The sequence below is a fragment of the Corvus hawaiiensis genome, chromosome 2, assembly GCF_020740725.1.
Source record: "Corvus hawaiiensis isolate bCorHaw1 chromosome 2, bCorHaw1.pri.cur, whole genome shotgun sequence".
Taxonomy (NCBI): domain Eukaryota; kingdom Metazoa; phylum Chordata; class Aves; order Passeriformes; family Corvidae; genus Corvus; species Corvus hawaiiensis.
Genome location: NC_063214.1, coordinates 37,694,129 through 37,709,043, shown reverse-complemented (window position 1 = coordinate 37,709,043; position 14,915 = coordinate 37,694,129). Strand labels below are relative to the sequence as shown.

General features: G+C 39.9%; 1 protein-coding gene across 29 annotated transcripts in view; it reads right to left on the bottom strand.

The window, feature by feature from the left end:
- Positions 1-14,915, bottom strand: part of DLG2 (discs large MAGUK scaffold protein 2) — a 1,000,200-nt gene that overhangs the window by 208,696 nt on the left and 776,589 nt on the right. For all 29 annotated transcript variants that reach the window (XM_048294433.1, XM_048294432.1, XM_048294434.1 and 26 more), the window contains one exon: positions 9,578-9,734. In XM_048294433.1, coding sequence (XP_048150390.1) covers positions 9,578-9,734 — 157 coding nt within the window. The remainder of the gene's footprint in view (positions 1-9,577; positions 9,735-14,915) is intronic.

Genomic DNA, 14,915 nt, shown 5'->3' with positions numbered 1-14,915 from the left:
GCTGATGTCATCCCATTAACATATGACAATGCCTGTGCTCTCAGCTCTTTCCTCTCCAGAGGTTTTCTTTTTACAGATCTGTCACATATATCACCTACCATTCAGTATTGATCCTTTGTGTAGCAACACATTCTTGCTTGATTTTCAAACAAATTCTACTTTAAGAGAGTCCAGTCAGGTGCACTGATCTACCCATTTAAATCACTGTTCTGATCATATATTAACATTTTCAGTATACTCCAAACAGTGCTCTATACATAACTACAAAGCAAGTTTACACAGTAAACATACTGACTAAATAGGATTAATGTTTAAAATGTTACAGGAGTCTACAGGAAATTGCAGCTAAAGGCCACTGAATTTGATAGACTGTCCCACGCCTGAGGACAGAGTCAGACACCACTCACACTACCATGCTTCACCATGGGGAAGAAAGCATCCTAAGGATATGGTCAGGGCCAATGCAAACAATTCCTGTAGGGCAAAGGGAATATCTGTTACAATCCTGACACTACTACACGAGCGACAAACTGATGATCCAAGGAGAAAAGATACCCGGCCCTATAGAGATGTTTCAAACATTTTCCAAGACAACTGCATTTCAAAAAAAAGAAAATCTGAGAAGGAAAACCAGATGGTATTTTCCATTTATCTTAGTTTTGTAACTAGGTAATGAAATACACTATTTTCCCTAAGCAGTTTTACTGCTTTTACCATGAACAAAAAAACATTTTAAATTAGAAAGCTGAAAGCTTCTCTGTATCCAAGTAAGGGAAGTCAGTCTGAAGGTTAAATATAAGTGTAGCAAATACAAAGCATAAATATTTGCTATAAGTAAGCACAGATTCCATCCTGCTCTATAAGGTCACTTTTAGAGTAGAAATTGAAGAATGCTCTTTTTTCAAATGCATATTGTATTTTTGGCTACAGGTGTGACTGAGAAGGTGGGTAGGAGTTGTGTGGGAGGAGCCAAGTACAAAGAAATGTTTAAAATGTTCATAAGGGATAGCAAATGTCTCACAAAAAAACCAACAGCAGGATGATGTACAGACACAAGACAAAATCTGATCAATATAAGAGATGACCTTCCCTCTGCAAGGGAGAACCTTGTATAAAACACCAGACACAATACTAAAGTGAGATGCTCAAATACTGGTGTTGTAAACTAGGTTTATATAGTGCCATGTACCAGTGTCAGAAAACCCCATGGAGTATCTCCATCAGCCCCTTCCCAATCCATAGTTATTTCACTCTCAGAAAGAAGCATGGGAAAAAAAAGATAGTGTCTTTCCCCATATATTAATACATCCTGATACTACACCAGATCACCAGGAAAATCACACAGAATGCTTTGGTTAACATCATTCACCTGATTCAGGTTAGATGAGAGGGGAAATGGAAGTGTTACAAGAGTACTACATGTCTCTTTGCAGTGCAGCCTGTTCTTTTTCTACTCTTTCCTGCTGCTGTTGAGCAATAACCCTTCAGAAAAGTTGTTTTATTTCCTTAAGGTAACCTGTGGATGCATTGCCTGGGAACAGTCATCTCACTCCAGAGCAAGCAGTCTACTTTTTCTCTTGATTCTACTTTCAGGCTCCAAGTCACGCTGCATCCAGCCATTGTGAACATAAAGCATTTCTACAGGAGAATGAAATAAAACTGATACTGCCTTTATGCTTCACGATTTTATGTTACTTTTATTTGCAATTAAGGAAGCACGATGTTAGCTGAAAAAGCAAATATATATTAAAAGGGCAAACCAACATGAAATGTGAGACTCAGTTTAAGACACCTAAATATGGAGATGAATGCATGTGGTGTTTAAGCTTAAAAATCAATACAGGTAATAAAGCTTACAGAGAAATTCAGCCTGCTCTACACAGCTCACAGTGGGCCAGCTGAACTGTTCTCTTGCCTCCTTTGACATTAATGGCAACCAGACACCCAGCAAACATGCAGATGTCTAAATGTAAGTATCTTAATCTGAGGTTTAACCTTGACCAAAACCAAAAAAATTCAGTAACTTCAAAAGTTAAGATTCAAATGCAAATACTTGCTGTTAACCCCTTATGCCTATTAATTCACTGTAATTCCTTCATTTGTATACAACTTCAACTTGATGCAGCCTTATGGAAAACTATAAAACTGTTTGAAAAGAAGTGTCAGCATAGGAACTCAGGGAGCAATATGCAGTAACTATTTCTGTGAAATTGTAAATCTGAATTTTGTTGCTGAACTTGCACGTCTAAACTAATTCTCTGTGGTTTAGGTCCTGCACCTATTGAAAAAATTGCCTACTTGGCACTGAAAATGCTTTAAAGCATTCAGGCTAGGACACCTAAAAGAAAGACTTGTGTTTTATCAAGATTTTGATTTGAGATTGTAATGCAAAATACAATGTGGCCATTTTTCTTTGAAAAGGACTGTCCTGCTTTTCCTGCCTCCCCAGGAATTTCCCCTAAAAATTGCAATTCACTATGCACATCTTTCCTAAAACGGTAAGATTTGTACTGCTTTCTGTCAGGGTGTAGGCACAATGGGTGGCCATTTTATGCATATGGCTCATGGAAATAATTTGTTCTAATGCAGGTGGTTTTGACTAACCAACACTGGGTTCCCATTGCTGTTTTAATAGGAAAAATATCCTTTAGCACTGGAAGTGCAACTTAAAACTGCAAGAATAGCATCAAGGAACATTACATTTTATTTTTATTGAAGACTGCATTTTCCTAACAGATGGAGAACTTGGGGTTAGATCTGAGTTCAAACACCCTCTAAACTTGGCCCAGACTTCTAAAATGACTTTAAACAAATCATTTAACACACTGGCACCTCATTTCTCCGAAAGAAATAATTCTTCCATTGATATTCTGAACTGTTTCCTTTGGCCTATAAGTATCTGAGACAAAAATTAATCTCGGTGCACACAGCATGTAGTAAATCAAACATTAATGTCAATTAGCATTCAAAATGCTACTGATAATAGTTACGGCATACTTAGTAAGGGGAAAATAGCATATGGAGGGATATATTCTAGTACAGTGATGAATTTACATTGGTGATGTATGTGTTACTTCATTTTAAAGGCATTCAGAAATGAGAATGTTTAGTTGGGTGGTGATTTGAAAGAGTATAATGAATTATAGCCAGAATAAACCAACGTTTTAAGAAAACCTCTTCAGGAGGGAACCCCATCTTCTCATGAATGTAACATAAAAATTCATTTGTGGGCTATTTGAAATGTTTTACTATCTGACATAGAAGATTATCCATGATTCCTCAATTGACCTTCAAGATTCAGATAGGATTCATTTGTTCTCTCTGCACAGAAGTATTTGGAATATCAGCCTTCTTTCTGAGATAATTTTCAAACATTTCCAATTAACTGAAAACAGAAAAAACCCTCTGTTAACCCCGCTCTTTATAAGGTTTCAGCCAGTTTCCAAAGCCAGACCGCTGTCATTACTGATCCTGGGCCGCCACCTGGCGGCATCTGGGAAAAATAAATCCAAATTTCACCCGTCCATGGGGCCAAGGCTATGGCACCATCTTTCCCAGTGCTTCTGTAGGGCTGTAGGGTTGGACCCCTTCCCCTCACATCCCGACAGTCAAGCAGAAGGAGAGGCAGAGATTATGGAATTTGTCCAAGCCTTGTGGGCTGACTCTGGAATTATGTATACACTCAGTGTATCACTCCAAGGAATTGCACATAAAGGCAAAGCCTTTCTGGGTCTCACTGGTGGATTTGCAGTCTATTTTAGGTATTTTTATTGGTATTTTCCCAAAGGTGAGAATACACACCTCTCCACCAGTCAACATTGCCATATTCACAGCACAGGCATGAATTAGGAGAGTGCATGTGATCCTCACTGTCCACCTGGGAGACCGAGGCTTAGGAAAATGAAGCACCCTGCCTATGGTCAGACAGGAGGACACCAGCTAAATTGATTAAATTGAATCATAGAACAATTTGTGTTGGAAGGGACCTTTAAAGGTCACCTCCCTTGCAATGGGCAGGGACAACAAAAACAATGAAAGAAGTAGCATTTTGAAAGATAATAAATATTTGAGGGATAGGCCAGAAAGCAGGTCACAGCAAGTTTTACAAACATGTAAAATATCACAATCGAAAAGCTCTTTTGGCTTCATTGTAATTCTGCAATACCAATCTTACAAGAAATTAAATCCAGATCTATAAATCACTTACTATGCTTCCTATCTGTAAGAAATTTAACCAAGCTTCAGCCGATTAGAAATAGCAGCTTTGAGGGTAATATTTGTTCTTGTAAATCAGATTATGTTTTGAGAAACAAATGGGAAAAGTATTTCTGTAGGGAAATAAGTGTTTCTGAGGGATGAGACAAGAACGAACAGAGAGAAACAGACTTGTTTTTTTGCAGTCCTTATGAAATTAAGGTGTCTGGGACCCTTCACTAGACAATGGTACAATTAATGAGCTCTGTGCATGAAACTGATTTTGTTGGAATATGGAAAAATGGATCCATAATAGTTATTTGTGACTAAATAAGTAACAAGGGCCTGACTGGGTGATTGCCTGGGGATACGCACGCAGTCTAATTTAGTAATAATTTCCATCCCTCTCTGCTCAGTGAACAAATAAACAATTCTTGCATGACAAGTAAATGCTGATTCAACACTGGTAACATTAATTAGAACTTATGGAAGACATCACTACAAAACAGACAAAATTAAAAATTCTACCATGGCTGCATCAAATAGTTCTAAATATATCCTGCTTAAAAATAAAATAGAATGGCCTTTTAACTTTGTATTTGAACTTCTGGATTTTTGAATACAATGTACTGTGAAAGGCTTTGATCTCATTAGTCTCTGTTAGTCAGCCCTATTTTGCTGCATCTAACCGAAGCAAAATAAATTGCATAATTGTCCTAAAGAAATTTCCATTTCTATTCTTTGGGTTTCTTGTCTGTGCTCTTCCTGGCACACGCCTTTGACTTCCTTATCTCTTTATAAGGGTAACTTTATAAGAGTCTATTTTGATTTTCTTGTAGTTCCATAGAAACTTTTTACTTGGAGAGCTCTTTAAGGCACTGTTGAGAAGAAAGGGTTAAAAGCAGAGAGTGGAGAGGAGAATGGGAGATTCCAAGAGACCTTGCAGGTGGGAATGCCAAGGCCTGGAGAATACCAGTGTGGGAAACCCCATATACTCTGCCCACTGCTGTCTATCCTCTGTCTCTCTGTTCTGAGAAGTAGAGTTTCTGTGTAGAGATAACATTGGTGTTTTGAGGGACTTGGAGGAACTCTCAGGGACATGCATGAGCTCCCTGTTTTGGGAGAGAAGATCAGAGCTCAGAGGCCATAAAAAACTCAGAGGTCATAAAAAGCACAGAGATCACAGCATGGTCCTGGAGGACATCCACATCCCATGGTCCTGTCCTGGAGCCTTTGGCAGAAGGTGTCTGGTGAGACTCGAGGTCGACCACTGGGATTTTGGAGTTGAAGCTACAGAGGGTCTGAAGCCAACTACACTCCAACAGAGAGGGAAATCTTGGCAGCCTATGAAGGAATCCAAGCCGCCACAGAGGTAATTGGAACTGAGGCACAACTCCTCCTGGCACCTCGACTACCAGTGCTGGGGTGGATGTTCAAAGCAGAGGTTTCCTCTACCCACCATGCCACCGATGCCACATGGAGCAAGTGGATTGCTCTCATTACACAGCGCGCCTGTATCGGAAAACTGAATCGCCCTGGGATTTTGGAAATAATCACAAATTGGCCTGAAGGTGAAAACTTTGGTCTCACTGATGAAGAGGAACAAGAACAAGTGACACGTGCAGAAGAAGCTCCACCGTACAACCAACTGCCAGCAGAAGACACACGCTATGCTCTTTTCACCGACGGTTCTTGTCGCATCGTAGGGATGAAACGAAAGTGGAAAGCAGCTGTATGGAGTCCCACATGATGGGTTGCAGAAGCTACTGAAGGAGAAGGTGGATCAAGCCAACTTGCTGAACTCAAAGCTGTTCAACTAGCCCTGGACATTGCTGAAAGAGAGAAGTGGCCAAAGCCCTACCTCTACACTGATCCATGGATGGTAGCCAATGCTCTATGGGGATGGCTGGAAAAGTGGGAAAAAGCTAATTGGCAGCGTAGGGGAAAACCAATCTGGGCTGCTGAAGAGTGGAAAGACATCGCTGCCCAAGTAAGAAAGCTGGTTGTGAGAGTCCGCCATGTAGATGCCCACGTCTCCAAGAGTAGGGCTAATGAGGAACACCAAAACAACAAGCAGGTAGATCAGGCTGCAAAGATAGAAGTGTCACAGATAGACTTCAACTGGAAACATAAAGGAGAGTTGTTCCTAGCTCGATGGGCCCATGATGCCTCAGGTCATCAGGGCAGAGATGCCACCTATAAGTGGGCACGAGACCGAGGGGTGGATCTAACCATGGACAGTATCTCCCAGGTTATCCATGACTGTGAGACATGCGCTGCGATCAAGCAGGCCAAGCGGGTGAAGCCTCTGTGGTATGGTGGGCGATGGTCCAAATACAAGTATGGGGAGGCCTGGCAGATTGATTACATCACACTGCCTCAAACCCGCCAAGGCAAGCGCTGTGCGCTCACAATGGTAGAAGCCACCACTGGGTGGCTGGAGACCTACCCTGCGCCTCACGCTACTGCCCGGAACACCATCCTGGGCCTGGAAAAGCAAGTCCTTTGGAGGCATGGTACCCCTGAGAGAATTGAATCTGACAATGGGACTCATTTCAAGAACAGCCTTATTAACACCTGGGCTAGAGAACATGGCATTGAGTGGGTGTACCACATCCCTTACCATGCACCAGCTGCAGGCAAAGTGGAACAGTGCAATGGATTGTTGAAAACCACCTTGAAGGCACGGGGTGGGGGAACTTTCAAAAATTGGGACCAGCATCTGGCAAAGGCCACCTGGTTAGTTAACACCTGAGGTTCCACCAATAGAGCTGGTCCAGCCCAATCTGAATCCCTGCATCCAGTAGATGGAGATAAGGTCCCAGTAGTGGAGGTCAGAGGTCTGTAAAGAAAGACTGTGTGGATGAATTCTGCCTTGAGTACAGACAAACCCATCCGTGGGGTTGTCTTTGCTCAGGGACCTGGTTGCACATGGTGGGTAATGCAGAAAGATGGAACAACATGTTGTGTACCACAGGGAGATCTGATTGTTGGGTGGAAACCATCTGTAATGCGGAATGCCTGTATACCACTGCTTGCTGAGGGTCACTGTCACCGTTAGTACATAGCTGTGTGTGTATATATATATATATATGTATTAATGTGTGTGTAGAGTTAGAATATCTTAGTTTGGGCATTCAGCCAACAATATGGGATAAGGAGTGGAATGTCTTGGGGTGACTTTGTGATGTGTATCCCCTATCGCTGCCCCATGCCCAGAAAATTAATTTTGTGCCTTTCTGTGCTTTTAAACTGAGCCTGAGAGGGGGGAGGAAAACCTGAGCAGAACTTCTGCAAAGCAGTTTGCAGCTTGTTCAAGGTCACACAGAGATAGAGACTTTTTTTTCCAGCTGCAGCAGCAGAGCGAGAGTGGGGAAAGCACCCTGTTTGCTTTTGGCCAGTTTTTCAGCTCCTTTTTCTTTCTCTGGAGACAGAGAGTTGAACTTTTGTTTTCCTGGGACTTTGTTTTTTTCTTTTTTTTTCCTCTGCTGGACTGTTTCAACATCAGAATACATTGGGAGGGATTTCCACAGAGGCCTTGGCCCTGGAGGTGGGCCCACCACCCCATCCCAGCTCCAAGGAGGGGGAGAGAGAGATCTACAGAAGGACTCTTGAGGTTCTCCCAGGTTTCTCTCAGCAGAGTGAGAGGTTTTGTTATTTAGCATCATTATCCTTTTTCTGTGTGTTTGTTAAATAAATAGTTTTTATCTCTTTCACTTTCCTTCAAGGAAAATTAATTTTTTTCCCAAACCTGGTGGGGGAGGGATGGTTGTAACCTGCCCTCTCTCAGAGGATATATTTCTGAATTTGGCCAAACCGGAACAGTGGTAAACTCCACATGTGTGGGCCGTGACAAATGGCTACAAACAGGGGCCCCACTGCCCCTCAGGAAGGACTGAGCCTGGTGGTTCCTGCATTCCTGTTCCTGTGTCTCTGTCCGGGTGTTGCTTTGGGATCCTCTGGTTAGTGAGGTAATGAAATAAATTTACTCTTTGCATTTCAGATGTAGTCTTCTGGTTGTTCTGCCCGCTTGCCTGTGTCTACTCCCACAGCACCTGAACACCCTTTACTTGCTCTTTCTCATTTCTTCTTACAGCACTTTTAAGGAGCAGGTCTAGATCAAATACACTGTTGTGATCCTCACAACGTCAGGTTACTGCCTCCCTTTGGTGATAACTTAACCAGATTTTTTATATATTGCAAAACACCTCCAGCCACCTCTTTACAAAACTTTGGCAGGTGGAAGGTAAATTCACTCTTCATAGAATAGGCCGAGACAATCCTTCAATGTAGAAAAACCATATCCAGCTTTCTTATGGATTTAAACACTGACCAGAAAAGTGCTGCATAACCACATAACAAACCATCCATTCTGAAGCCATCCTCCACCCTTAACTCTAACTAAATTACAGCCAGGGATGCAGGATTCACAGGGATAGAAAACACAACAGTGGGAGGCAGTGTGATACTGCAGCCTGGTGGGTCCATCATTTATCTGGGATAAATAATTCCTGTATTTCAGCTCTTTGCCTTAAGGCTATTGATGTGATTCACATGAAACAGTCACATCTGTATGAATTTGGGATAGTTTCTTTTTTTTTTTTTTCTGTAAGCAATGTGAATAATGTCAATGGATATTTAACTACATTTTCAAGGCTTTCATTGTCACTCAAAATCCTTCATATTCAGATTGTTTCAGTCAGATGTTTGATTACTTGACAGAGCCTAAAACATAAATGTTCTGGTTTTAAAATGTGTGATATTGATATATACATGAAAGAAAAATTAAAAAGATGTTTTTGAGTCTAAGTATCCAAAATATAACCTCAGGCTACAAAGCATTTCATCCAATAAAATTTGAAAATAATTTCAGAGGGATCATCAAATTAGAGGCAGAGAGATAATTAACATAACGTAATTAGTCTCCTTGTTGGAGTGAGCCATTTGCTAAGCAGTTGAGTGCACACTAGATGGCAGCCTGAGTATAGATGATTTCATCCTACTACTTGCTCTCCTCCAGAAAAAGCTGAGATTGAGAAATATCCTTAGACTCAGTAGTGTGTTTTGGGAAAAATGGAATTGGATAATGGGCCCAACTGTGGGATGCTTAGGTCTGCACTGTGCTTAGGTCCTCCCTGTAGTGTCACCATACTGCAGGTAGTATTAAGCAGCGAAAAGTCTCATTCCCAGCTAAATGCAAGTAACACCAGTAACAAATGCTCTAAAACCCAAGGGCAAAATACCCAAAATATTCAGGGATAAACTGTTTGCAGCTCGGATTTCAGAACGTGGAAACGAGAAAGACTTCTCTGTGTGTCCCTTGCAGTATAGACATAGAACAAGATGAAGCGGCTGGTCAGGAAAGTCCAATGGGAATACTTACAGATAAGATTTGATCTCCTCGCTGCAGTTCTCCACTGAGATCTGCTGGCCCACCTGCGAGGATGAACGACACGAAAATGCCTTCCCCGTCTTCACCTCCCACAATGTTGAAACCAAGTCCTGTGGAGCCCTTGTGCAGGATGATTTTCCGAGGCTCTCTGTATAGAAACAAAATTATAATGTTTATGCCGTCAAACCTCTGTGTATGCATTTTTCACAGCATATTAAACATACTATATTTTGCTTAAGACACAATGGCCTGCTATTGTCTAAAGAAACCATTTAACATACGACAAAGCTTTTAACTGGTGAACAGACAAGGTAGGAATCAACTTGCTTTTTTTTTTTTCCTCATGGTTGAATCCAAGCATCTCTGTTAATTTCACCCCATTGGAATCATCTTCACTATGTTAAGCGACAAATTTATTAGAAGGAAAAACAAAACACTGAATATATTTAATTTATAGCAATACTATATATACAGGTAGAATCAATCTTTATATGATACCTTTTTATTTTAAGTTCTAGTCTTGCTTTTGCAACAAATGAACGAAGAAAAAACTTCGAACTCCAGGCAAAGCAATAGCAGTTGTGTTTGATCCTGACAGATTTGGAGCAAATAACATTTATATGATCAAGCTCATACAGCAGAATCTCATTAAAAACTCTGGTTTGACATTATCAGGATCTTGCATTTGTTAAGTCACACTGCAGTTTTATCACTGAACCAGCCCAAGGGGTACCTGCTTTTGCCACGCTCATTAAAAAATTATTAATTACGATAGAAATCAATAAATAATAGCAGGCATATCTCACACAGCTCCTTTCATCTGTAAATTGAAAATATGACCCAGAGGATGTAAACATAACATGCAATTTACTGATGGGAAAACTTATTTTCAGAAACAGATAACTTTCCTGAGCAATCAAGGTAGCACCCCTGAGAAAGGGTTGCAAATATTCATGCTCCCAGTCACTACATACAAGGCCTCAGACCTGGCTCTCCCTTGGATACACAAGCACACACAACCACATATACATACATATTCCATGTTTATTGGTACTTACCCCATTTCAAATCCCTCTAACAATTTAATTTTCATAAGAAGTGTAAATGGTGTTATATTAGTATGTATAATTTTAAGCCCAGCCCTGTAAGTCTCCCAAACACATACATATGTGTCTGTGACTCCTCCCAGAGAAATAGGATGCTCTACTCATTCTCTAATTTTACAAATAAAAATTGCCAGCAATACAAACACACACCATATACAGCAGCATTCTCTATTATACCTCTTGTAGAAAAGATTCAATATTTCCTCCATACTATAGAGCACTTCACACAAGTGGATTTTTCATTTCCATTTTGTTTTTAAAGAAAAGAAAGAAAAGCAAGAGAAGCGATTAATTGAGGGATGCCTTATTTGATGTGAGTTTAATCTTACGGATACATGGAGAATTCATCTGGACATGATACTTCTGAAATAATGGGCATTTGTTATCTTCATCTTTGCCCAGTGCTAATATCCAAACAGTATCCCCAACTTGATCATGATGTTAAAATAACATCTCAGCTTTCTGGAACTGAATTTTTGTATTTTTGAAAGAGAAGACTAAAGCAAAGTATTAGTCCTACTCCATACGGTCCTTCATCTCTTAACTTTTTTACATTGTAAAGTCAGAAAACACTTAAAAATACAGCTGTGAGCAAAAGATATACTGTATTGAGTTTGTGTATTTTTGAAGTATTCTTAAGAATCAGAAAATAAAGGTGGAGTTTTTTCTTTTGCATCATTGCTGTTGATTTGCCTTGTAGCAACTCCTTTAACACCTTGTTATATATGTGAAGAGTAGACATAATGTGATCCAGAATCTAAGAAGTCTAAACAGGTTTTTAATTAGAAGTGTGGCCTGGGGGTTGGAGCAGAACTAGGGCAGTAAGCTGAAAGCACGGCTTCTCTTCTCCACTTAGCCCGTGCACTGCTAAGTGTTCTTGGCAACTCATTTGCTCTTCCAGCTTCAGATTCCTCATCCACAAAATGATACGGTGACACTTGTCGTCTTCGAGTCCTACACATCGGAAATACTTCGCAAGAGTTGAGCAACTGCCATTTATTATTTACCAGAATATTGAGGAAAAAGAGGCAGCAAAGTCAAACCAATATATTTCCAGCTCTGCTGGTGAGGAATCAGAAGAGATCTTGTTCAAAATGAAAATGAGTATTTTCACATATGACAGGCAGCTTGGATCAAATAGTTGAAAGCCAGTGCCATGGGCAAAACTAGGTCAATACAACTGGGTATCTACTGAATAGTAAGCTGTGCAGCTCAACAAAATGTTGGCCCAGTTATTAATCCCTGTCTCTGATCAAGTCAGCAGATTTATGCCTAAAATGCTGCCAGTGCTGTTTTATAATTTTGGCCTTTTGACAGCAAAATTCACATTCTGCTCTTGGATGATTATGTTCAGAGGAAGTTCAGACAATAACGGGAAAATGTCAGAAGCTGTGATTAGAATGCAATGGGTTTCTACCCCTGCTCTTAAGCCTAGTCAGGTCATTTTGGTCATGACTCAGATTTGGCTGTATAGAGGCTGACCATCCGTAACATGTCTTCGTATTTCTTTCATATCTAATTATCCTTCAGAATCTGAAAGAAGGACTCAAGAACACGTAGGTGTTGTTGTCACCATTATAAAAATAACCTTTAGCCATATCTGTAGTGCAAAAGCTATAGGAAGTAGAACGCATATGCCAATTCACCTCCATATAATAAATACATTTTTAAAAATATGCAATTGTTCACACTTGCATATTGTACTTAGAATGACAATGAAAAAAAGGATTTATGATGGTAAAAAAGTTGATATAAAATTTATGAAGTTGAAGTAGGAAAATATATTTCTTAAGCAAACACACTATAATAGCAGCCACTGCCCAGGTGATCTTTTAAGAGTGATGAAGAAATTAGTTACCTGCCAATGCTTTATCAACACTCACTGAAAAGGCTGGTTTTGATAAAGCTGAAGATGAGGATGTTACATATTTTATCACCTGGTATAAAAGTTACAGTCAACCCCTAATATGATATTTAAGGAGGCCTAAGAACAGCTGCTCCATTTTTTCTTGAATATGAGGGAAACAACATTAGGAAAAATTCCTTTGCCTCTGTTAAAAATCTTTATGAATGCAGTTCTGGTACACATGAGAGAACTCAAGAAAAAATGCAGAAAAATTCTGTAAAGGGAATAATGGAATCAAACACTTAAAGATGACATAATGGGAGAGTTAAGAAGCGAATGAGAAATAATTCAAATGTGAACGATGGTTCCTTGCAGTCAGTGCACTCAGTTAGAATGTATAGTTGTCTGCAGAAAACAGCAACTAAGGCAGAAGTGATTTCAGGGTAACCTATTTTAAAATGGAGGTGGTTGGGCACTGGAACAGCTCCCCAGAGAAGTGGCCACAGCACTGAGCCTGAGAGAGTTCAAGGAGCATTTGGACAATGCTGTCAGGCACATGGTGTGACTCTTGGGGATGGTCCTGTGCAGGGCCAGGAGTTGGACGTTGATGATCCTTGTAGGTCCCTTACCAACTCAGAATATTCTATGATTCTATGAAAATGTTTTATTTGGAGACAGTAGATGGCACTCTGTAGCTACCCTGGAAAAAGGAGCAGTCTGACATCCAGTATTTTTGAAATGCATGTTTCTGTCTCCAGTTTTAACTATTTATCCCATTTACAATTTCTTCTCTGATAAATGCAGCTGAAGGTGAGTTTGTAGGTGCTAACAAAGTGTACTAGCACTTTAATTCGTTGTGTGCATGTTTTATACCCTCCTGCAGCTCTGTACCACATACAAACAGAGAAGAGCAGCAGGGGAAATCAAGCAGAAATTAGAAAGGAGTATGAGATGAAAACATGCCTGGACTGACAGAAGGCAGCAGAAGGGAGGGGGGAAAAAAGAGAAGGGGAAAAAAGAACAAAAAGAGAAGAGAGAGATAAGGATAAAGGGAGACAGTGCATCTGTAAAGGAGAGCAGGGAAGGAAATAAAAAGGTAGGGAAAGAAGAAAGGAAGATTTACATTCATAGAGCCAGGAGTAAAGGCGCAAATAAAGTGCTGCAATCCACACAAATTTACAGGCTGAGAAATCAATGGCAGAATCAATTTGGATGGACTTGGTTACTTGCTTTAGGGAACGCATCAGATGAGATTCTGTAAATCTCATTACAAATTGCAGGCCTGGTGTAAGAGCAAAGGATTACTAAATTAATATTTGAAACCAGTAAGTAGTAACAAACCTGAGCGGGTAAAATGTCAACACTTAAGAAAATGCCTTCTGTCATGAAAATGCAATTACCAAAAATAAATCAAAGTGCAGCATTTCTCTCCTTAACAGGTTTTTTTGGTTTATGCATGTTTAATTTGTTCATTATCTTGAAAACACCAAGTGCTTTTTATTTACTACATTTGTACTGAATATTTGGTTTGATCAGTTTACTTTTAACAAACAGAAAATGACAAGACAAAAAATGTGACTATTCCTATCATTCTTCTATAGACTGGAATCCATAGTAATTATAGATCTAATTTAAGAGATTAAAACCGGACAGATAAATGAAGGGGAAGAGCTTTCTAAAAACAAGTAATTCTTATAATAATTAACTGAAAGAAAATCCATTATTAAATTGATTATTTTGTGCTGCTGGCAACATTAAAGAATAGAGTCAGTTTTAGTATTCATCTCACATTGACACAGCTCTGTCTTTCTGTTTCTTTTGTACCATCTATAAAATCGGAGAGCTGACACAGTTTTGTGCTTTTTGAAACACCTACAGAAATATTAAGCAACACTGGGTGCTTTCAAATATCAGACCCTAGAGACTTCTTCAGTTTATATAATCAGTGAGGTATCCCAAATCTGCAGAGACTTTGAAATATGGCTTTGATCTTGATTTGGCTGCAGGTTCTTTGGTGGTGGTGGTGGTGGCGGTGGTTTTTTTGCCTTTCCTGAGCAACCTGGTTTAGTGGAAGGTGTCCCTACCAATGCAGGGGCGGTTGGAACCAGATGATCTTTAAAGTCCCTTCCAACTCAAGCCATTCTGTCATATTGTGAAAAAAACCACCCCAAATCTAAGGCATCAAGGCCCTTTCTCTTGAGCAGTATATATATGTTGTTAGGCTTCTGACAATTCACTGTGTGAGCACTGAGTTACCTTAGAGTCATTTGGCTAATCAAGCCATTTCTTTTTCAGAAAAATACTTCTGGTTTTCCTCTCATGCTTCAAAAAATTCTGATAAATAATTGTGTGTTCGTTTCTGGCAACCAAAGGACAT